This window comes from Corythoichthys intestinalis, chromosome 14 (genome assembly GCF_030265065.1).
Source record: "Corythoichthys intestinalis isolate RoL2023-P3 chromosome 14, ASM3026506v1, whole genome shotgun sequence".
Lineage (NCBI taxonomy): Eukaryota > Metazoa > Chordata > Actinopteri > Syngnathiformes > Syngnathidae > Corythoichthys > Corythoichthys intestinalis.
The window spans coordinates 18,487,053-18,512,316 of NC_080408.1; the positions used below are offsets into that span (position 1 = coordinate 18,487,053).

Consider the following 25,264-nt stretch of genomic DNA (forward strand, 5'->3'; position numbering starts at 1 on the left):
TAGCTATTGTTTCGCTTAATGCATGACGTCATTGGCTATTCATTCAGAATATTGTAGCGTCACCAGGGTCTGGTGGCGGCACCGTGATTGACACATCAACGCGAGGTTCTTATTGGTGCACCAGGTGTGCCAGCGCGTCATCCAATTGGTGGACTAGATTGGCGCCTGTGTATAGACCCCAATCACATGACGTCACAACTCCGCCCCCCTGACTGGAGCCGCCATATTGTCCGTCAGCTCGTCGTGTTTACACATTACCGCTACGTACATGCCTCCTATTACGGCGTGTTTTTCTGCTCGTTAACATTAATAATCAAAATGGTGAAGGCGTGTGTGGCGGTTGGTTGCAGTAACAGAGAAGATAGACGGAGAGACTTGAAGTTGTACCGTATCTGAGAGACCCGAAGAGGAGAGCGAGATGGACTGCTGTAATTCGACAAGAAATCTGGGCACCAAACGATCACCACAGACTATGTAGTAGTCATTTTATATCTGGTAAGATGCATTTAATATATATTTAGAAGATTTTGGGCTGACAACCACAATTAAGATTATTGTGTGACGGTGATTGGGGTCTATATAGTTGCCTCTTTTTCTTTGGGGGTGGAGTTGTTGTTTTGTTGGTGTTGTTGGCGGTAAGCAGAGTAAAAAGGGAGAAAAATACGACTTCCGTGTCTAATTTTTCGCCGCCAAGCAAACGTTACAATATTAATTAAAAATGAATGAAAACTAAATACTATTGAATATGTCATCATTATCATTTTAAAAATTTAAGTGACGGGTAAAAATAGATTATGACCGGATATTTATGACCCTGTCAGTCAAAATGACAGACAACGAAAATGTCTAGCGCAGCCTCTGATTTCAACAGAACTGAATTTTCACTTAATCTACTCGAACTAGTTTTAGATTGAGTTAGGTGTGTGCAGCACAAAATAAATCTCAGGCAGGTGTTCATATTTAAAAACTTTTTTTTTAGAAAAAAAAAAAAAAAAAGATACAAGAAAAATGATTCATACATGACTGAATGTACTCATGACAGAGCATTGTTTTGACTTGCCTTGTTCACCACTAATTGTTTAAAGAATACTTGGCGAAGCTCATGAAACTGATACAGAAAGCAAGTGTTTCATCATAGTTTTCCTTGAAGGATCGAAATTCCTAACAATGTCTTTGAGTAGACCCCGTCCCATTAGAAGAACGCATGTATCTGTTCAATCAACTGTGCTAATGTCACTCAATCAGTCAATCTCGTACAAATATTATCCATTTCAAAAATATAGGGGTAAAAATTGAAGAAGCAAAGCCATGGCGAACGGCGTTCAACCCCGATGTGAAGTCTTATTCAACATCGACGACCATGACGTGTACAAAGAGCGCAGCTGCAGGGACGACGTGACCGGTTTTATCGAGCAGAGGCACGTGTCTGTATCCTGTGTGTGAACACAAAATAATAGAGCCAGTTAGAGCGTGAGCTCTTTTGTACAGCAAGCCGCATCGAGTCAATTCTAAAGAAACCAATGACTTCTAGTGTGAAGAAAGGGAACAAAAGAATCAAACTTACCCATCTTTAAACTGTTGAGTGGAATTGTGTACTGTGCAACAAACTCGTTACCAGATGTTGAATCATGGTCCTCTATGAGGAAGCGCACCAAGGCAAGCTCTGGTACGTATACGTCAAACTGGAAGTTCTCATTCCATGCTGGGTTGAAACCTATTAGAACAGCAAAATCAAGAGTCTGGATATAATGCATTATGTACATGTAATATGCTTATGTTGGCTGTAATTAGATTTTGTAAGTACTGACCCTTATGCTGTGAGCATTTAAAGGGAACCTTAGACTTAAAGACTTGTAGGCTCTAATAGGCCACAATTGTTCTCTTTTACTAAAATGCTATTAGAAACACATAAAATATTGCCATTGATTGAAAAAAATATTAATATTCAGCAATGGGCGCTCGGGTGATGACGTAGCTTGTGACAGTCACTCAACGAATACTACCGGGTTACTCCAATTCCTTCTACGCGGCGAGACATCCAACTCATGCACACATCATTTAAAAGCGGCGAGTACTTACTATTTGGGTTTTTATCGAGTCTTATTACCTTTTAACTGCCTCAAAATACTTTTTGCATGTGTTTCACTCTCATACTTTTAAGCATTGTGTGTTCTTTCCTTCATTCTTTTAAAGCAGATTCTTGATCTGTTGACCACATTAGCCATGTAGCATATTTAAACCACCTTTATTTGATATTACTTTAAGTATTTTCTTTAGGCATCTTTAGTATGTTCCGTCTTTATGCATCTAAGCAAAACAAGCTGAAAGTGCACAGTAGTACTTTGGGTGTCAAATTCACCTCTTGTAGGACATTTCACCGGTGTAGCACATTATGTCAGAACACTTTTTTCCCCCTAGTCTCGTCTCATCCAGTCTTTCCTGTTCATTTTGCTTTTGCTGCTTGTTTTGTGAAATATCGACAGTGCTGTCATGCTCATTAATGTTCCTCTCGGGATCAAATTGAAAGGGTTGAACAGATGGCAGGTTTATGCCGCTAGAGTCATACTCTGGAATCCCGGCAGCGTAACCATGTGACGCCACCGCCCTGCAACGTCAACAACAATGGCGACCTCCAAGTTAAACTAATTTTACAAATTGTATAAAAACGAAAACGAGGGATTTCAATATTAAACAATTTTAACTCATAATAACGTTCATCTTTAAGAGCTACAAGTTTTTCTATCCGTGGATCATTTTAAACAGAATATTACATGAGCACTATTAAGTCGTATGCATATATTGAAATACCATTGTTCTCAACGACACATGTTTCTTTCGCAGATGTGTCAGCCGGCACACCATACACCTCCACCTTTACCAGCGGGTCAACAATAGAGGATTTCTTGTTGTTTATTTTAGGCAGCTGCTGAGCGGATATAACCTGGTGATGAGAAGACATTTCACATCAGAGCATACACACCCTGGCTTAATGCGGGACAGAAATTGCAGACTTGAAATGCACCCACCATGACATGGAGTAACTTGTGCTTCAACCATTCTCCTCGGGTCAGAGTGATCGGGTCGAACTCTGTGTCTCTTTTCCTCAGGTAGGCCGGTTTCAGGATGTAGCCACTCTTCCCATTCACAAGGAATTTGCCTTGGTTTAAATCCATATCTTCGCAGTTTGTCTGAAAGTTTAGGGCCACTGGGACACAGTCACACAGAAGATATGGCAAGTGTTCAAACTGTGTTGAAATTGTTTGCAATGTGGCCTACAGTAATATTTTCATGTACCAATTTGGCAGCCAGTATTCCATAAAGGCACCGGGTTGTAGTTGGACGAGTCGGTCCGGGAGCCAGCTGGATAGATGCGGCTCAGCTTGTCCACATTGTGATTGATGAAAGCGTTTGCTATTAGGAACAAACAGTGATCAAGTTCAGTTATAACTCATTGGCTGTAACTGACGCTGACAGTCGTCCAGTCCATTTGAAGTGGGAAGGCTAGCAGCGGCTGAACTAATGTCTACTAGTGACGGACTAATTTAAATTAAAAGCAGATAGAAAAAAAAAAAAAAAAAAAGTCACATAATTGAATGTCTTATCATCGTCAATGGCATTGAAAGAGTTAAGAATAGCAGTAAGTTGTGTTTTCTCCATTTCAACATCAGCCATCTTTACAATGTTTATTATGAGTCCCAGTTCTTAGTGTGTATATACAGCCCAAATTACTGCACACAAGTTCTCTTACCAGACTCTTCGGCAAGCGTAACAGCCTTCTTTTCTTTAAAGGATGACATTTCATAGAAGCTTAGATTTGTCCTAGCATCTTCAAAGCCATTGAAGTGGACGCTCTTACAGTAGATCACCATGTTGGAGAGCTCTCTAGCTAGCTTCAGTTTCTTTTTTTTCTGCAGGTAATTGAAATGTAAAATGAACCAACGAGTTATATTTGAAGACTGGTCGACATTGTACTCATACACACAATTTCCTCCTCCGGTTCATCCTCATCATTTGATTCTTCTTCTTCCGTTACATCAGAGTCATCCATAGCCTCCACCTCAGGAGCAAAGGTGGCCTCTAGTTTGTTTAACCTCTTGGCTTTGATCAAGAACTTCCCCTTCAGCTCCTGGATGACAACAGTGGACCGCATTGATGGATTTTGAGGAAAAAAAACAAGCTGTAGCAGTAAACGCACCTCAGGAGAGGGGAAGTTTGTTGGCATGCTGTCCCCGAGTGGAGAGGTGACCAACGCACTACCCAAAATGGAGCTCATGTGCCGGGCCATTACTTGCTGCTGCTCCACACTGCAGTGGTTCTCAAGGGAGAGGATCACTGGGTATTCAGATGTCTTTAGAGGGCAGGGACATACAGCGATTTGATTGAATCCATTATTGAATATAAAGGATGTATGTAAGCCTGTCGCAATATGCAATAATTCCATTTATCGCGCGGTACATAAAAATGAAGACTGTAATTTTCCTGCGGCGATTTATCGCTTCGCGTGCACATGCGCGCGTTTGTCACGTGCGTGCGTGACGCACGCGCTTGCGGCAGATGTGTGGCATACGTGCTTGACGGCGCTGTTTAAAGTTCAGCTTCCTTGTGCCACTCTGTTTTATTGACTTCTGGGTATGTTCGTTTTATACATTTGAGTTTGAGTGACCGTCATTTAATGGATTGAGGAAGGGTCGAGTGCACTGTCGGCGCACAGCAATGAGCGAGCGGAATGAAGAGGACGAACCAGTCTGCAAAATGTTTTTGGAGGTTGTTTCAACAAAGATGGCCAACAGAATAAATCTACATGCTCATTTGAAACACTATCATCCTCTCCAGTTTTCACTGCTTAGTAAGAAAACTGCATCGCAACAAGCGGAGCCTCCTCGTCACGTTAATTGACAATTAGAGGTATTCGACAGACGACACCGCGCAAAATAGCGTTCCCTCACGGAAAGTGAAGTCCACTACATTGCTGAAGAAATGTGACAGTTTTACCTCTGTTAAATGATATTTGATACCTTTGGGAGCCAAATTTTTGTTACTGCTACTTAGTCTGTTTTTTTCTGTTGTTGAAGTGCAATTACTGTTACTGCAACTTTATAGCTATGTGCCTAAATGCTTCAGTTATTAAGTGCAATTTTATGTTTTCTTGAAAAAAGACATTTATTATGTGATTCTGTGCGGTATTAATAATGTTTTTTACTTGAAAGAGGCATGGTCTACTGTTTTTAGTTGTGATTTCTTAAAACGTATTTTTTAATTTAAAAGTAAACATTTATTGCGTTTAAGTGGGTGTACTTGATCTATTAATATATACTGTATTCTCACTGTTATTGTAAATCGGTTAAAAGGGGATGGGACTTGATAAGCATATGCTTCTCTCATCAGCTCGTCTTATTTTCGTTTTTTTCGGGTTGCTCAATGCTCATATCACATCTTGCAACTGTCAGTGATACCGATGATGATGACAATAAATAAATAAACACTAAAAAAATTTTTTTTTTTTGGGGGGGGGGGGGCGCAATAATATCGCAATCATTTATGAGATAACAAATTTTAGTGGGCGATAAATTATCGCGACAGGCCTAGATGCATGGATTAACGTTCCTAATGGACATCCAAACAATAAGCGAACCTTAAAGGCGTACTCCTTGATGGCTTTAATGGCATCTTTAAAAAGGATCTTCGAGGTTAGCGTGTAGCCGTGGTAAACGACCGGCTCGTCGTCTGATCCGTCCCAGCAGTCCAATTCCACACAGCGACAGCCTTTCACAAGAGCCCTGAAAGAGTCGTTACGGACTTATTGATCCCACAAAAATCTGCCGCACGCCAGTGCTTAAACTACATATTTTAAAATCCTCTGGTTTTAAGTGTTTTTTGCAAGTGAGCACTTTGTCATTTTTGATCTGCTCCCTTCGAGTCAATTTTGCACGTTTTCTTCTCCAAGCCAGTTAATCTTTCGCAAAATATAACTTTTTAAAATTCTTATTCCCTTCGATCGTCTGCACGATCCCTAGCCATGTCTTTGTCTGCAGATCATGCAGTGACCCCTGGCATCGCTTGTGAATCTTCAGATATTTCAGTTAGATGATCTAGCTAGATTATCCATAAAAAAATGCGCAAACTCCAAGCACGGCAACTCGCCATCTGTACACTTTTGCTGTTACATGACATGCCATAATCAAAACGGATATCCTCTTTAGAAGTATGCAAGGTTTCACAACTACCTTCAACTTTTCAATCCGAACTAGGATCTTATTTTCCACATAGAGTTTATGCATTGGATTCTATTAAGAAGCTGTAGGGGGCACATAAATGAGAAATATTCACCTGACATAAGCTTCTGTACTGCTAGGTCCTTTGAGTTGATCCTCCATGAGGTAGGTGTTGTGTGAGGAGGAGATGAAATAGTGGTTGAGAGGCTGGCTCATGTCCTGGTACACCTGTATGTGCTCTGGATTCAGGATCAAGGTATCAGGATGGTGAAGGTACATGAGGAAGCCATCTTTAGTCATTATTCTCTTCTCCTTGGCTGGAAAACATAGAAGGATAACAAAAACATGTTAGGCTACACAGAAAAAGGATTCTCCACTTGGATGAACACTTTTTGGATCAACACTCAGGCCATGTCTACACCTAGCAGGGGTTTTTTTTTTTTCTTAAAATGATGATCCTTCCCTAAAACGTCTGGAAAAAAATAATTACGTGCACAGACAATTAAAAAAAAAAAAACTTCCACAGCCAGCCACATTCATTCATTCATTTTCCATTTTTTGTGCAGGTTCAGAGTGAAGTGCTTGGAACATCGGCCTCACTGACAAAAGCGTCTTTACAAATCTTGGCTAAGAAATTCGACTTAAGTCGGCTTCCTCCTACATTCCAAAAACAAAACAATTCATGCCAAATTCCTTACCTTTTTCATCTGGCTCAAACGTCTCAATGATCTGGTTTGCATCAGCCAGTGATATCATCTCTCTCTGTTCATTCTGCAGGAACTCCACCAGATTCTCAGGCTTCATGACGCCTGCAGATCGTGCATATTCCTTGTAGATCACATCAATTTCTTCCCGGTAAGTCAGTAGGTCATAGAAATGCTGGATCTCCTCTCCAGACAGATATCCAGACTTTGATTTGTCGCATTTCTATTTCATGTAACAAGAAGGTCATTTAACATGAACCCGAAACTACATGTAAGCTATCAAATGTCTTAACAGCCGAGTGAATAGAAAAAAATGCATAAAATGACGTTATTTGAACATTAGCCACTAATACTTTCTGATGAAAATATCAATGTTCTAAGTGCAGATTTACACATTTCCATACCGATTTCAAATTCGGCTTGTGAAGCATTATAAAACATCTGCATAGTACAACCTCAAAAAGCATCTCTGCATAGCTGTCATCTATGTCAATGTTGATGAGACGCATGAAGTCCTTGACATCCGACATGCTCAGCTTGCCATCTTTGTTCTTGTCTGCTTTGCTCAGGCAACTAAAGATCCAGCTGGAAAGGGGGTTTCATGTAAGGAATGTTTTCTTCTGCTATACTCATTTCCCGTCATTGTGGACTTTAAAAAAAAAAAAAAAAAAAAGAACGTTCGTTCATTCATTCATTTCATTCATTCATTCAATTTCCATGCTGCTTTTTCCTCACGAGGGTCGCGGAGGTGCTGGAGCCTATCCCAGCTAACTATGGGCAGTAGGCAATAGAATCTAATGTCAATAGAATGGCATATAATAGTCCAGCTTTCATGTGTTTACTGCAGGTGTCATTTTACCCCCCTACCCCTAGGTGTCTAAATATTTGTGTTATGGTAGGGCGCACAGAACCTGTACCACTGATCTCTCCAGACTTACCCATTCCAACAAAATATAACGTCTTACATTGGCACATTAATTCATTCATACTATATATGATAAAGTACACTGCTGGCCAAAAGTATTGGCACCCCTGCAATTCTGTCTGTAATTAATCAGCCCTGAGAAAAAACATATATAAAATTGGGCTCAGAAGATCGATGAATATACATTCCTAGAATATACCTACCAAATTTCATTCGTGTTAGCAATGTGTGGATTCACACCTATGTGCAATGCACATGCACACATTCTGTACCTAGGGATCCATAAAACAGATGAAAAACTTTAAAACATATATATTACATACACTGCTGGTCAAACGTATTGGCACCCCTACAATTCTGTAGATAATGCTCAATTTCTCCCAGAAAATGATTGCAATTACAAATGCTTTGGTAGTAATAACTTCATTTATTTTTGGGGGAAAAAAACACAAACGAGAATGGGGAAAAAAATTAAATTATTATCATTTTACACAAAACTCCAAAAATGGGCCGGAGAAAGGTATTGGCACCCTTTGACAAACCATGTGATGCTTCTCTAATTTGCGTAATTAACAGCAACTGTTACTTACCTGTGGCACATAACAGATGGTGGCAATAACCAAATCACACTTGCAGCCAGTTAAAATGGAATAAAGTTGACTCAACCTCTGTTCTGTGTCCTTGTGTATACCACATTGAGCATGAAGAAAATAAAGAAGACCAAAGAACTGTCTGAGGACTTGAGAAGCAAAACTGTGAGGAAGCATGGGCAATCTCAAGGCTACAAGTCTATCTCCAAAGACCTGAATGTTCCTGTGTCTACCATGCTCAGTGTCATCAATAAGTGTGAAGCCCATGGCACTGTGGTGAACCTCCCTAGATGTGGACGGGAAAAAAATTGAAAGATTTCAACGAAAGATTGTGCGGATGGTGGATAAAGAACCTTGACTAACATCCAAACAAGTTCAAGCTGTCCTGCAGTCCGAGGGTAGAACAGTGTCAACCCGTACCATCCGTCGGCGTCTGAATGAAAGGGAACTATGGTAGGATACCCAGGAAGACCCCACTTCTAACCCAGAGTCATAAAAAAAAGTCAGGCTGGAGTTTGCCAAAACTTACCCGAGAAAGCCAAAAACGTTTTGGAAGAAGGTTCTCTGTTCAGATGAGACAAAAGCAGAGCTTTTTGGAAAAGGCATCATCATAGAATTTACAGGAAAAAGCACGAGGCCTTCAAAGAAAAGAACACTGTCCCCAAAGTCAAATATGGCAGAGGTTCCCTGATGTTTTGGGGTTGCTTTGTTACCTCTGGCACGGACTGCTTGATTGTGTGCATGGCATTATGAAGTCTTAAGACTACCAACAAATTTTGCAGCATAATGTAGAGCCCAGTGTGAGAAGGCTGAGTCTCCCTCAGAGGTCATGGGTCTTCTAGCAGGACAATGACCCCAAACACACTTCAAAAAGCACTAGAAAATGGTTTGAGAGAAAGCACTGGGGACTGTGGAGAGATCTGAAAATGGCAGTTTGGAGAAGGCACCCTTCAAATATCAGACACCTGGAGCAGTTGGCCAAAGAAGAATGGTCTAAAATTCCAGCAGAGCATTGTAAGAAACTCATAGATGGATACCGGAAGCGGTTGTTCGCAGGTATTTTGTCTAAAGGTTGTGCTACAAAGTATTAGGTTGAGGGTGCAAATACTTTTGTCCGGCCCATTTATGGAGTTTTGTGTAAAACTATAATTATTTTAAAAAATAACAATAATAAATAAATCATTCTCTTTTGTGTTTTTTCATTGCAAACAAAATAGATGAAGATATTACTACCAAAACATTTGTTATTGCAATCATTTCTGGAAGAAATTGAGCATTATCTACAGAATTGTAGGGGTGCCAATACTTTTGACCAGCTGTGTATGTAATATATTTGTTTTAAAGTTTTTCATCTGTTTTATGGATCCCTAGGTACAGAATGTGTGCATGTGCATTGCACTTAGGTGTGAATCCATACATTGCTAACACGAATGAAATTTGGTAGGTATATTCTAGGAATGTATATTCATCGATCTTCTGAGCCCAATTTTATATATTTTTTTTCTCAGGGCTGATTAATTAACAGCGTACTTGTTAGATGTAACGTTGCGAATGAGGAAATGTTAAGAGCTTAAATGTGTTCTGTAGAGTGGTCTATTCGTTTGCTTGAGCTTGTTTCACAAAACAAAGCTGTTGTTTTGTGAAACATCAGACTAGAAATTGTTGTGCTAACTTAAATTCCCATTTCCTAAAACAGCTGGGACACAGACTGTTTTAACAAGAGATAGACCGAGCAACGTGGGGTTTAGCATCTTGCTCAAGGATACTTAGACGAGGTCATCAGGGCTTTCTTTTATGTGGAAAAATTTCAGTGAGGTATTTATTTAACCTGTTATTCAACTTTAAAAGAGATATTTCTGAGTCTTGGAAATTCAAGCACTTGAGTTATTTTCTTTTTGTGTGATTCAATAAACACGTTTTAGGCATTTCAATGGAGTTCAGTGTTTGCATTATTAAAAAAAATTTACGCCAATTTTTACACTTTTACTGCAAATTAATATCAGCTCCAAAAATCAGTTATCGGCCCCTCTAACTACTAATAATCAGCATTGGTGCTGAAAAACCCGGTCGATCTCTGGTTCGTTGGTTGGTTGGTTTTAACTATCCATATTTCTGTTTCTTAGGAGTTCAACCTGCACTCCAGTGATAAGGATACTGTTCTGTCTTTTGCTGCTGGTTGAGGCTTTTTCTGTTGGCAATTAGTTTCTGAAGGCTGCCAACCCACTGCTTGGCCTTCTCCTCAGAGTTGGCGATGAGGTCTAAATTTTTTCGGTGGTCCTTGAAGACAATGGAGAAGCAGTAATTCTCCATCTGCTGTTCTGTGTATTTCTTCAAACCCTCAGTTTGACGACCCAGTCGCACAACAGCGATGTCGTCAATGGAAACTGTGCACAGAGGAAAAGCTCTCCTGTCATTTTACAGCACAGAATTTTTCTTTGGATAGAAAGTGTAAAAAATATGTACTGTACAATAATAATCAAAGTTCAAACTTTGTTCTACTTTAAGTGTCCTCAAAAAGATCATTGGCTCAGCATTCTGATTACATGGTATGGACCACCATTCCAATAACACGTTACAAGTAAAATGCGGCAGGCATCAAAAAGAATTTATGGACAAAGTTGGCACACAGTTTAAATAGGAAAACTTTATATACACTACGAGATACAGTTACTATCTCAAGATCCGCCCACAAAAATTATCAGGGTTACTCATTACCAGATAGAACAACTAAACGGCAGATTTGGCATCGGATCTTTACTATCAGCAATGGAAGAGTCTAGTCAACAACGGATACTGTAATTTAAAGAATAATGCGGAATTTGTCGCTGAAAATGTCAAATTGGGAGGTGGGGATTTGCTTAAGACAGCGGTTACCACACTTGTTTGCCTCATAAGCTGATTTTTTTAAATGATCTATAGCCTATACAGTATGTGTATACATTTTTTAATATACCACACCATACAGTATGTATTACTGCAGATCACTGTATATTGAATACAGATAGTTTTCGTTATACAGTACTGTATACACAACAATATACTGTATATTTTGACAATGAACCCTCATGTGACAAAACAATTGAGAATATTATTGCTCATTACTTTCCTCTGATGACTGAGTTTTCACTCTTTCACCTTTTTCTGCCTCAGCTCATCTTAGTTGTTAGTGTCATAGTGTTTACAATAGGCAGAAAGTACCCCAAATATGAATCTTGAGGAGGTTAAGGACAATGTTGGATGCGCTGCATGTGGAATCAAAATCAGACGCCAGTGGGAGAGGTTGATACGCTAAAGCAGCTCTGGCATTGGTTTTTCCACTAAAGAATGACTGGTTTACCATTTATGCCGTTCAGAAGATAATCCAATAGCAAGGAGGGACGGACCCAAACAAGGACGTGATCGACTGACACTAAAGCTGCATCCCTATTTAGGCTTGCATCCTCCGTTGGCCATGATTAACAGAGTACGCTGGAGGACATGGCAGACGAAGGCCCGGCTCCCAGGTAACCAAATGAGACGGTCTAGCCCTTGGCATACATCCTGGTTGCATCACCAGTTCTGCTTTGTCACTTTACTAATTTACAATTTTGTTTTACTTAATAAAATTTAACGAAGTAACTTCTGCAGCCCTAATACTGAAAAGTCGCATCATTTATTGCATCAAGCTGAAGTCACTCAGCATGAAGTCAGCTGCTTAACTGAATTTTGAGGTTTTGCTTTAAAATATATGACGTTTGAAGTTCAAAAAGTAAAAACACTTCAGTAAAACCTTGTGTGAAATTTGCTTACTTACATTTGGAAAGAATGTCGACACAAAACGTCGTTATTTAAGATGACGTCTTGCAGAGGAGCAGCCGCATGCAAAGCATCCGCCTTTGAATTTGAATGTACAGTGTTACCTCGACATACGATCGCTTCGACACGCGATCTTTCCGACATCCGATGTAAAATTTGACCTTTTGTCTCTACATCCGACGACATGCTCGAAATGTGACTATTTATGACAGCGCCGCAGTTTCTTTGCTTTCCCGCAAGACGGGTGCACAGCGGATTTTCTTGTGAGAGAAAACACAGGTCCCAAGGTTAGTGCATGTGGTGAAAAAGGAAAGAAGTGACGCTTACCAATTAAAAAGAAGATGGAAATAATAGAAAAATATGAGCGTGGTGTGCGCATCCGTGAACTGGCTCAATAATACGGCCGTAGAATGTCTACGATCTCAACAGTCCGCCTCCGACCTCAGTTCGCCAGTCTTTATAAGTTAAGGTGACAAATATTATTGTAGTAACATCGCCAAAGAAATTGCCAGCTTCGTCAGGTTTGTAATTATTTATTCTATGAACTTATGCAACACAACACGCCTACTGTCCGCTGCAGTTGACGCCAGCAATAAAACATGAAAAGAAAAAGTAAAATCTCTACCGTATTCTATCTCACTGGCATATCAGCCACGCGGTGCATTCAGGTACAGCACGCAAAAAAACGGCCACCACATTAAAACCTGATTCGTTACATTATTACTGGAATTATTATTATTCAGATTTTTATTTATAATTTATGTTTTTCTATGCGTAATTGCCATTTGTAATAGTAACAGCAGGATTTATTAAGGGTTTAGTGTGGGTTTTCTGGCTGTTGAATGAATTAATGGAATTATGTATCATGGGAAAATCCTGCTCGATATACGACCATTTCAACTAACAAACAAGGTCCTGGAACGAATTAACTTTGTATGTAGAGGCAGGGCTGTCAACAGACTTGCAGGGGTCCGGGGACAAGAGACCATTGTAGGGCCCCCCCACGCCACCTCTGCTACCAGCTTGTCACGACAACATACGCAGTACTTTTAACGCTTTGCCAGCAATGACAGAGTAAATTTTCAAATTATTTAATTTGAGATGGACAGTTAAATTTAACAGACCATAATGTGATGTGACACAATATAAACAATGTCCATTTATTGTCCCAAGTAGGCTAAAATACAATACAACTGAGAGTGCTATGCCTGCCTGCTACGCGACAAAACAGTATAACAACTAGACATTCTGCGTCTGCCCCCTCCACATCCCTGGGGTTATCAAGCCCTCAAACAGTGATGCGCCTAAATTTTTTGACAGCAAAGTCATTTATAACATCAGTGAAATCCAGTTTTTGAGCAAGCTCACGCTCAATGGAGAGCATGGCTTGGTTGTTAAGCCTGCCCTGTGATATGATGGAGCGCAGGTAGTTTTTTATTATTTTCATTTTACTGAAGGCTTGCTCTCCTCCAGCTACAGTCACTGGCTAAGACAATAACCCAAGATACATCTAGCCACCGGACCAGAGTCTGTTCGCGCACCTGCTCCCCACAGACTAACATATCCCTGATCTCCCATCACCTTCTCTCTCCTCGGCTCAACGCGAGCAGCATGTCTTGCCATACCGCAGGCTACAAGCGGCTGGTGACAGACTCGAATCGGGCTTTGGTCACGGTGATCGCGAATGTAAACGTTCAGTGTTACGGCTGTTGCTCACTTACCGACATCACCGTCCATAGCCAACTGTAGCCCTAATTGTCTGGCTTCTCATCCTCCTTTTAAAAACATCATTTTTTCTCGTTCACCTCTATGATCTTCATCTTTTTTTCTTTTTTCTTTTCTGCGCACCTTATTTATGACGACTCGCTATGTTTAGAGTTTATAACAATGACAGATTTTAATTTCCCACTTCAGGGCACGTACGTAGTGTAGCCTTGAGTGCACCAGAGCGGGTCAAACTATTCTCTGCTAAGACAGAGTGGGTGGAGGGGTGTTGTGCAAAAAGAAGAAAAAATATATATTTTAAATATTTATTATGTAAGGTTTTTAAGCATATATCAAGTAGAACATAATATTTAGTCAGACAATGATTTATATAAAAAAGAAATATGTGAATGTAAAGTAAAATAAATTATGGGTCATTTAGGGACCCCGATGGTCCTGAGGCCCGGGACAACATACCCGGTTGCCGCCCCCCCTGTCGACGGGCTTGTGTAGAGGTACCACTGTATTTGGAAAGGCCTTGGCGCAATGTTGTGGCGTAACTCGTAATAGTGTACTATAAATGTAAAATTGCAGTAAATTTCTTTGACTAGAGGGTTAATAAAGTCAGTGAAGTACAGTACTCACATGTCCGGTGACTCCTGAAGTATTTTTTGGATTCCCGCACCATTGTCTTGCAGTCCTCTTGCAGTTGAAAGTACCGATTTTTCTTCCAGGACAAGGAACGTACCTTGAGAAGATCTCCCCCCTGCAGGAGGAACTGGACATCCGTGTCGTCATCCATACCTGAGAAACAGATGGGCAGACCAACTGCAAAGTCAGCTTTAAATTACACCTTTACTAACAGCTTATTAAAAAATAACACCATCTCTTCCTGTGTTTGCATGGCTTAAGACCACGTCCGTCTTGTTTTCAAGTACACCAACACGAATATCAATATTTTTCAGCTTACCTAGAAGATGGACATTTATTTCTATCACCTCCTGCTCTCTGGCACGTCGCAGTAACTCCTGAGATGTGCTAAGTTTGGGTTCCTTACACAGACACGCCATACTTTGTGCTCCTCCAGCTGCTGAGACGCTGTGAGTGTGTGTCAAAGGCGTGCGTGGGCAGGAAGTAGTAACAAAAGGGGCGTGAGCCAGCCCGACTCAAAGTCCAGCATTTTATTCCGTTTCATATGCCCGCCGGCATGTTCTAATAATCGCAGAACCAAAGAAATGCGGTTTTGGTACGTACAAGTGTGCTCATATAAACCGTTGTAATACCATTAACAACCATATTCATAAAAGTCCTCAACATTTAGAAAGGTTTATCGTGGGTAAATCGAAAGTAAGGATGAACTTGTTTACTTTTAGGGGAAGCTCAACTGAACGTCAAGTCCACCCAGTCAGACTAATTAAGATGAAGGTCAAAAGCGGAACGTGTGCCATACTGTTTCACATCTTCCAGTAACGACTATTGTACCAACAGGGTTCACATTTCATTGTCTTTGCAACACACCTCTACTGTCCGTAGAAGGTTAAACTGCAGAGCAGGCGAGGAAGCCACGCCTTGTATTAGTTTGGGGAAAGTAGGATTTTGTAATAGGAAATGAAACCCAACAGGTGTTTTTTGGACCCGCAAAGTTACACAAATTGATCATTTAACGTCCTACCGTGTCTGGTTTCCAATCCATTTGAATCCATATTTCTGCCTTGGTCCTTTCCTCGATTCTAAATTAAAATAGGTCTCCTGTCCATGTGTTGTGGTCATCAAACTTGCGCTAAAGTTTAGGTCCGTGCGTGTGTGGGGTGTCGTTGGCTCCAGAACGAGGACAGCACACGGACAGGCAGTGGGTGACACAGTCACAGCCACAGGTGGGTATCAAAAGCCACCTCCTCCCGTTTGTGACAATGCAATCAGCTCACGTCCTTGCAGCCGGGCGGCCTCTGGTTTGACGAACCGGCTGTGCAAGTCGCAACGGTGACGTAACAAGCGGCAAATTACCTGTGCAATTTTACAATAGCTGATTGTTTTATTATAAATTTATGACAGAAATATTTCATAATTCGATTCTTTAATAATTCAAGTAAATTCTATAATTTACACATTAGATTGTAATATCAGACTAAAGACTATTAAAAAGCAAAATGGACAACCTGTAAATTTCATAAGCGGATTTTAAGGGGGGGGGGGCAGGGTCAGCCACCCCCCCCCCCCCGATGGCCGAAAAGTGTGATTGCATGTATTTGACTTTCCTATAGACCCTACTCACGTGACGTCACAGCCACGCCCCCGCGCCATGTTGTCCGTCTACTCGTCATGTTAATGCATTAGCGCTTCGTAAATTCCTTCTATTATGGCGTGTTTTTCTGCTCGTTAACATTAATAATCAAAATGGTGAAGTCGTGTGTGGCGGTCGGTTGCAAAAACAGAGAAGATAGACGGAGAGATTTGAAGTTTTACCGCATTCCGAGAGACCCGGAGAGGAGAGCGAGATGGATTGCTGCAATTCGACGAGAAAACTGGGCTCCAAAAGACTACCACAGATTATGTAGTAGTCATTTTATATCTGGTAAGATGCATTTAATATATATGTAGAGGGTTTTGGGCTGACAACCACAATTAAGATCATTGCTAGGCTAATCGCCGACAACATACACTCAGACGTTGTGAATGAACTACCTGAAAATATATAATTATAAGGGGATAATAAGACAGTTGTCATACAATTAATTTACAATTTCACTATTGAGGCAAAAGCCAAAAGATAAATTCAACGAGGGACAATCTGGAGTAGTGCTATCGCACTTCATATTTATTACATATTATATATGTATGTAGTGGGAGTGCTATCGCTAAACCATATAAACATTAAAAGCCCTAGCTCCATTGACAAATGACATGAAATACATTAGACTTGACAGTGGATGTTAGCAAGAACAAAAGATTTTGAATTGAAAATTTCGTAACTCACCTTCCCGAGCACAAGATAGATTCCTGCCAAATTTTCGTGGACGAGGACCTGTTTCACCCAACCAGCAACGAAGTATTTATAAGCCTCCAAGCTTTTAAAGTTTTTCAAACTTTCGTGAGAATAGGCTGATTTTGTGTGGACAAGATAGTTGTAAATATCAGGGGTGTCAGGCAAAGACGGCGAAGACAGCGGGTCGAAAAACATCGATTTAGGCATCAAATATGGATCTGGCGAATGGATAAACTGAAGCTTTTCCACATAACGCCTTTTATGCAACGCATCCAATGAGTTTACAGCGTCAGATAACACCGGGGCTTCCATGAATTGCTCTATAACTTGCACGACTAATTGAAAACAATGAGAATAGGTCTAAAAAATACGGACAATATGGCGGCCGGATACAGCGACACGTCATTTTGTGACGTAGGTGAGTAGAGTCTATATACATAAAAGTTGTAAAGCAGTAAAACTGCAACAAAAAAGAATGAAATGAACAAAAAAATATGTATATTTTTATAATGGGTCAAAATTATTATTTTTTTTTCGAACAGATCATGTGACTAGCAACTTAGATGGCCATTTGCTTTGCATATAATTTTCAAAAAAAAAATAGGGATGAGCAATTTTATTTTTTAAATTATTTTTTTCTTTGATTGAAAATATTTGTTTTGATTGAAGCAACTTTTTTGGGATTAAAGCGGTAATGTGAAGTAAGGTTGGACAACCATGTTTTTGAATAATATCAGTGGCTAAACAGTTATAAGCATATTTTCGTTTTTTTTTTTTTTTATTATTTTTTTTATTTTTTTTTATGCAACCCTTCCAGATTCTTTGTTTAACCCATAGCAACGCCCTTGACAACGAAAATGCTTTTCTTCAGTAATCTTCGGAAATTACGTCACACCGGGAAGTGCGAGGGACGTGCGCCATAGAACAGTATTGTATGTTGCATAGGTTCTCGGTGAGATGCCACGGCGGTGTGTGGCGATGTTTTGTTCTCACTCAAACGAAAAGTTGTATGAGTGGCCAAAGGATAGCAGGGCACGTAAATGGACATCTTTCGTTCGCACGAAGCGAATGAATTTCACACCATCATCGAGTAGTGTTCTCTGCTGCAAACACTTCGAAGATGCCTGCTTCTTTAACAGGTCTGCTTATGATCAAGGATTTGCCAAAAAGTAAGTGTGATTTTTGGATAGATGACTGATGACTTTGTCAAAGCAGAGCTGCCAACTGTTGTGGAATGAACAGTATAAGCTAGCGACGTTAGCCGAAGCATCATCTACGATCTTGTCCGAAAGGGTTAATCCACTGTTAATCGGGAAGGGGTGTGGATGTGCATATAAGCGGGTCGGCGTTGCGGTAATTCACGGTCACGTTGCCGTAAGAGACACACACCGCCGGCGAGTTTGTGCACAATTATTTGTATTTGTATTATGTATTTCCACTTTCATGCTTCAAGCATTGCATTGCATTTGTACGGTTCGACGTTTCGTTCACGGTTATCGCTTGATAGCCTTCTAGTTTGTGTTTTACGTACAAGAGCCACTGACAGGTGACAACAACATGCATGTTGCTTTTAATGTCTGGCAGCGAATCAGCGAGCGCGCAGGTCACGCAGTGAATCATGGGAAATGTAGTCTCGGGACAACACTGAAGTGGTGCTTTGTAATCTGTTCGCTTGTGTGAAAAAACTACATTTCCTAACGCCATTAGACGCCGCTTCCTCCCGAGAGCCCTGAGCCGTGTTGTACTGTTAGCTCCATGTGTTAATAAAGAAACAAAGTTGTCAGCACGTCGTGTGTTCAATACATTTGTAAACAAAAAGCTCATAACAAGACACTATGCACGATCCGTTTAAGACACGCTGGAGTAGTAGGAGGCGAGGAGATCAGCGAGAAGCAAAACTTCGCGTTCGAATGTGGCGGCAGTCCGCTATTATTTTGTTTTCTTATTGTTGCCACAATAAAATGGAGAAAGCCATCAATGACTCATCTCCTTCTTTCCCCCCAACGTTTTTATATTATTATTTTATATACACAAGAGCTGCCGGATCTGCCAAAATGAACATGAAGTCTGACTATTATTTTTTTTAACAATGTCATCAGATAGACAAAAACATTAAATTATGTGCAAATGCCTGCATCTTCAAATCATGAAATAATAACAGCCTATATCTTACCAATCTTGTAATCTCGATGGGTCTTATATCCATTCCATGTCAGGTAGTATAGGCACATTGTTTGCATCCTGATTAGCGTCTGGCTAATACATGTTAGGTCCAACATAAAATTCCAACCTCCTCTTCTTCCTCCAACTCTTCAAAAACTTAGATCTCCTCCCTTGCGCTCGATCTATCGCTTATATCTCTGTTTGAATCATTGTTTGAAGGGCTTTGTATGGCGGCCGTATGTATGGAGCTGCCATCACTGTTCCCGGTGTGACGTATCACTTCCGGGTTCGTCCCCTTTCAGGCTCGAACTTCGGAAATGCGATTATTTTGTCAAATATACAACATATAAATTATTTTTTCATGCTTAATTTGTTGGACAATGTTTAATTACTTTAATTGTGACCCTATTTGGCATGTGAAGAAATTACTTCACATTACTGCTTTAAATGATTTAGACACAAATGTCCTACTCATAATATGGCCCAAACACAAAAAGGATTGCTTCAATCAAAGAAAACTTTTTCGATGAAAAATTAAGTGTTCAAATGCAAATTTTTCAAACTCAAGTATTTTTTCGCATTCAAAAACTTTTTCCATGATTGATTATTTTTTTGATTGAAGTGATTTTTCTTTTTGAAAATATATTTTTTGAAGCAACTTATTTTTTGACTGAATAATAAATAATAGCCAAAATGTGGTCCAAACACAAATCAACATTACTTCAATCAAAAAAGTTGCTTCAATAAAATAAACAAAAAAAATAACAAAGAGACATAGATTTCACATGGATTTTTTTTTTAAGTTTTAAATTTATTTTTGCATTCAAACATTTTTTTTTAATTGAAGCGACTTTTTTTGGTTGAAAATATATATTTTGATTGAAGCAACTTTTTTTGATTTAATAACAAATACAAAAAGTCAAACTCCGCCTATGGCCCCGAGGCACCTTAGCAACGCCTCTGGCTTTAATTACAGGCATAGGCGGAGTTTGACTTTTGGGGCGGGGGGGGCACAACACGCTGATGACCCCAAAACGCAGTATCAGCGATAAAATTTTCTTACAAGAATATTTATAATAATAAGTTGACAATGAGCGTTTTTTTGTTTCCCATCATTCTACAGGGGAATTCTAAATCAGGCTGCTTAGGCAATACTTTTCGCCAAGATCGTCATCCATTGAATATGGTACGCCAGCCGGTGTCGTGCCAATGTAGTTACCCCAGTCAAAAATTGTATCCCCTGGGCGGAGCCATATGGAGGTAGATTTGTGTCTTTATTATTTAATCAAAAAAATTGCTTGAATCAAAATATATATTTTCAACCCCAAAAAAGTCGCTTCAATAAAAAAAAAAAAAATTTTTGAATTCAAAAATAAATTTAAAACTAAAAAAAATGCATTTGAAAGCTATTTTTATTTATTTTTCTTTTAATTTATTTATTTTTTTGGATTAAAGTAATGTTGATTTGTGTTTGGGCCACATTTTGGGTAGGACATATGTGTCTTTATTATTCAATCAAAAAATAAGTTGCTTCAAAAAATATATTTTCAAATAGAAAAATCACTTCAATCAAAAAAAAAAAAAAATTCAATCATTGAAAAGTTTTTGAATGCGAACAAATATTTGAGATTGAAAAATTTGGATTTCAACACAAAAGTTTTCTTTGATTGAAGCAGTCCTTTTGGTGTTTGGGCCATATTATGAGTAGGACATTTGTGTCTAAATCATTTAATCCAAAAGAAGTTGCTTCAATCAAAAAAAAATATTTTCAATCAAAGTAAAAAATCATTTGAAAAATAAAATTGCCCTTCCCTATTTTATTTATTTATTTATTTTAATTATATGCAAAGTAAATGACCGCCTAAGTTGCTAGTCACATGATCTGTTCGGAAAAAATAATTTTGACCCATTATAAAATATATATAATTTGTTCATTTCATTCATTTTTGTTGCAATTTTATTGCTTTATAACGTATATACATATAATATACAGTATGTGTATATATATATATATATATATATGTATAGGAAAGTCAGTTATATGCAATCACACTTTCCGGCCATCAGGGTGGGCCCTGGTCCCCCTGCCAACCCTTAAAATCTGCTTATACTTGGGGCTCCAAGCAGGAAACCCCTGGGGCCCCCACACCACAAAGAAAAACTTATTTTTTTCCCACTCATAAATGCACAATAAAAAAGGAAAGAATGTATAAGGCCACGTCAAAAGACAAATAAATTTGGCTGGCAATATATGGCGGAAAACACAGACAAGGCTGAAAAGGCAGTTTCTGCTCTTGCACCCCTCTTTAAAATAAACTGCTGCATTTTAAGCCAAAAGAACTGTTGTGTTTGATAGAACAATATGTCTTTACGCTTCCATCAGTGTTGTTAACAACGGCGTCAGAATATAACAGCGTTACTAATGGCATTATTTTTTTTTGTAGTGAGTAATCTAATTAATTACTTTTCTCATCTTTGCAACGCCCTTACCGTTACTGAGGATGTAAACGCATGCGTTACTATGCGTTACTACGTTGGTTGAATGATGAGAGAAAAGTGAGAGACACGGACTCACGGAGAAAGCGAGAGTGCGAGTGGGGAGGAAAAAAGGGAGTTGTGACGCCGTTGCAAACGCGATGCTGGGTGGCTCCAATATTAACTGACTGTAGCCAATAGCCTACAAACTAACCCACATGATGCTGCGATAGATATCACATGTATAGAGAACTAAATGCGAAATGATTGACTTATTGGCGCTAGTAAACAGCCGTCATCTTAAAGCAGCCCAGATAGCAGACCGACGTTGAAAAGATTTTGGATCAACATTCTGTTGTCGATCTTATGCCTTATGTAATGTTTGTCATCATTAGTTCATCAACTATAAAACAATGTTAACCCAACCATCCCCTGACATACCATAGAAAAACGTTTTAACGTCATTTTACATTGAAATTTTCGATGTCAACCATACTGATGATTTTGATGGAAAATCAACGTTTATTCAATGTCGGTCTGCTATCTGGGAATAGACCTCTCAGGAAGACTCTGTTGTAGAGAACCTTCCTAGCGAACGTAAGTAACTTTTCATCTAAAATACTCCTAAATCGGCAAAATCTTGACTTGAATCTATCTTTAAATGATGGAACAGTTTTAAAACTTTGACATGTCGAAAGTAGACAGAAGGGAACTAATGCAATAACAGGAGCAATTTTAACAACTTAAACGGTTGATTCACAACATTAAATGACTTCCAAACATAGCAAAGGTTACTATCTAGTTATTGCAATCTCCGCAATACCCCTGTGACTAGTTAAGTTAAGGGTAAAGATTTGGGCTAGGGCCAATTGTGCCAAAACCCTTTGAACTTCACATGGTATGACCCATGTGTGACCTATGGTTTTTTTTTAAAATGAAAAAACAAAAACAAAAAAACATGAAAAGTAACACCAGTTATTTTGCCAAGTAACTAATTACTCTTACATTCAGGTAAGGGAGTTACTAACTCAAATACTTTTTGGGAGAAGTAATTTGTAACTGTAATTAATTACTTTTTTAAAGTAAGATTAACAACACTGGTGCATTAAGCCTTCGGGGGCTTACGTTTCCGTCTTGGATGCTAACAGTGCCTGCTAATGTTGTAGCATAGACTTGGTTGTAGCCTATCACAGTGAATGCACAAACATCAGAATATTTGTCATGGACATTTTAGTGTGTGTAAATATACGTTTTTATAATTGATTTTTATTTGAAACTGAGAAAAACACATCAGCCCTTCAGCCTGCAATAAAAACAAGATAAATCCACCAGAACCCGTGTGTTGGGATAAGCTGAATTGATGTGATGAACAGTTGTATCGAGAAGACCCTGATGAGAGTGCCTGATGTGTGTAGCAGCCACTTGGGACAGACTTCAGGTTCTTGTGTAATTTACTATCAAAACATAATGACTTCACTTCTAATGAACTTTTCACAAGTCTTAAGGCTGGTTTGGTGGCACAAGTTTCCTATACTGTATTGCATATTTACGGTCAACTTTAAATAGATAAATAAAGTCTTGGAAATTGTGCTGGTACACCTTTTTTCCTTACTTGTGAATAGTTACAAAAGCCAACAAGCTTGTAAGGCTGAAGTTAAATATCATTTGCCAAACTTTCTACATTAACCAGCCCAAATGAAGGCTTATGCTCTCTATTTCATGTGAAGCTTTGCCTTGGCAGGAAAATTGTGCCGCAATCACATTGAGTCTCTTGTAGATCTCAGCACTTCCCTTTCAGGCCAGGCTTACTCTCTGTGCATTGTCAGCTTTAGGAACAGCGGACTTGACTGCACCATCAAGAGAGAGACTCTAGCTGTAGTTGACCATTTTCCAACTCTACAAAGTTCGGGGACACATTGGAAGGTTTAAAAGACTGGAAAAAATACATGTAAAAGTATGGAGAAACGTAAAGATGAGAGCCTAAGATGAAGATGAGGAGGAACATAACTTCTTGTCATTTCTTGTTTGCAGTCTGCATTCAACAAGTAGAAACAAGCCCTGCTGCTTCATCGCATACCAGAAAACTTCCATAGTTTGGCTGTGTAGGCGCTGGAGTTTTTTATTTTTTTTTTTATTTTTTATGAAGTAACTATTAAAACCTTTTGAATCCATTGAACTGGCTAACGACAAAGATTAATGTAATTTTCGAGGAAAAAAGGGCCACATTTAATTTGTCTTTGATTTGTATAAAACACAATTACACATCTTCTCCAACCATGGCAGATGCTAAGTAAGCTTTGTGAAAATGTGGGGTCAGTCATGTGGTGGGTTTGTGCCTGGCTTGATTTTGTCTGACATGGTGTTTGTGGAGTGGTTATGTATCTGTTTTACAATTGTAAGGTTTGTGGTTCAGATCTCACCTCTGCCTTTCCAATGTGGAGTTTACATGCATGTCACCTCACAGAGGTTTTCTCTTGGTACTCTTCCCGAAACACGATTCTTATGTTAATTGAGGACCCCAAACTATTAGTTTAAAAAAAAAAAATTTTTTTATAATAATTCCTGGTTTTGCATGACTGGTGACGAGTTATACAAGTACACAGACTTAGAGCGTCCAACTCACCTGCGGTGATAGAAAATGGATGGATAATTTTAATGTTTAACATTCCCAAATATGTATGACTATTGAACACCAACATAATATAATTACTGTAGTTTGTAAAAGCCATTTTAACTGCTAAATATAATTCTAGGTCAGTGGTTCTTAACTGGGATTCGTAAGCCTCAGGGGTTCGATGAGGGTTAAGAAACGCAGAGTCCTATTTTTGTACGCTGACTAAATCTAGGCAAAGTGGCGTTTTAGACCAGGTTATGGGCTGGTTTGCCCTCAGTTTACAGGCTTTATTCCATTTCTTTCAACTGCTAGCCCTCTTTCTAATGGGAGGACAAATCAGTTTGCTCAGTGGAAGGTTGACTGCCACTTGGTATGAGGAAGTATAACAGACACTACCGATAACGTAACGCCGTGGATAATTTGAAAAATTCAGTGAATCCACATGTGAAACTCGTGGGGTGAAATTTCTCCCTTAATGATCATACATTGTGTTCAGTATGTATCATATGTTGTTTTTATTGCCATTATTAATCATATACAAGAAAATGCTGTAGATTTTCAGTCACTTCCTATTAATTTAGAGCAGTTATTCTTAACCTGGGTTCGATCCAACCTCAGGGGTTCGATGAGTAAGTCTAAGGGGTTTGGAGAACGTAAAGAAACGCCCTATTTCCGTACGCTGAATAAATCTAGGCAAAATGGCTTTTAAGATCAGGTTTTGGATTGGTTTGCTCCCAATTTGCAGGCTTAATCCATTTATATTAACTGATAGTCCTCGATCTAATGAGATGAGGAACTGGTTTGCTCAGTGGAAGGTTGACTCCCATTTTCTATGAGGGAATACAACAGACCAATGTGCAGCGTGGTCTCAAAATTTGACCTGTTCATAAAACACGCTGTCAAAATGAGAAGAATTTGAGCGGGAATTTGCTAAGTTATTAGCTTGCCAGTTTTAGATATATTTGTTTTGAATTTGGAAAAAAAAAAAAAAAAAAAAAATCTTATCTAATTCCGAAGGGTTCGGTAAAAATTGTCTGTTCTAGGTACAATAATCTTGGGTCAATGTAGCTCTCTGCTTCTCTCTAGTGGTTAATATGTC

General features: G+C 39.2%; 1 protein-coding gene across 1 annotated transcript; it reads right to left on the reverse strand.

The window, feature by feature from the left end:
• Positions 1–989: 989 nt before the first annotated feature.
• On the reverse strand, positions 990–15,051 carry plcd1b (phospholipase C, delta 1b). The gene is made up of 15 exons (XM_057858470.1): positions 14,901–15,051; positions 14,576–14,734; positions 10,587–10,815; positions 7,372–7,501; positions 6,911–7,139; positions 6,328–6,529; positions 5,633–5,777; positions 4,196–4,348; positions 3,983–4,126; positions 3,749–3,908; positions 3,295–3,411; positions 3,027–3,205; positions 2,809–2,941; positions 1,565–1,714; positions 990–1,433 (listed from the first exon to the last, which is right to left on the reverse strand). The coding sequence occupies exons 1-15, from the start codon at positions 14,998–15,000 to the stop codon at positions 1,342–1,344; spliced, it is 2,322 nt and encodes a 773-aa protein (XP_057714453.1). The 5' UTR covers positions 15,001–15,051; the 3' UTR covers positions 990–1,341.
• Positions 15,052–25,264: the final 10,213 nt, after the last annotated feature.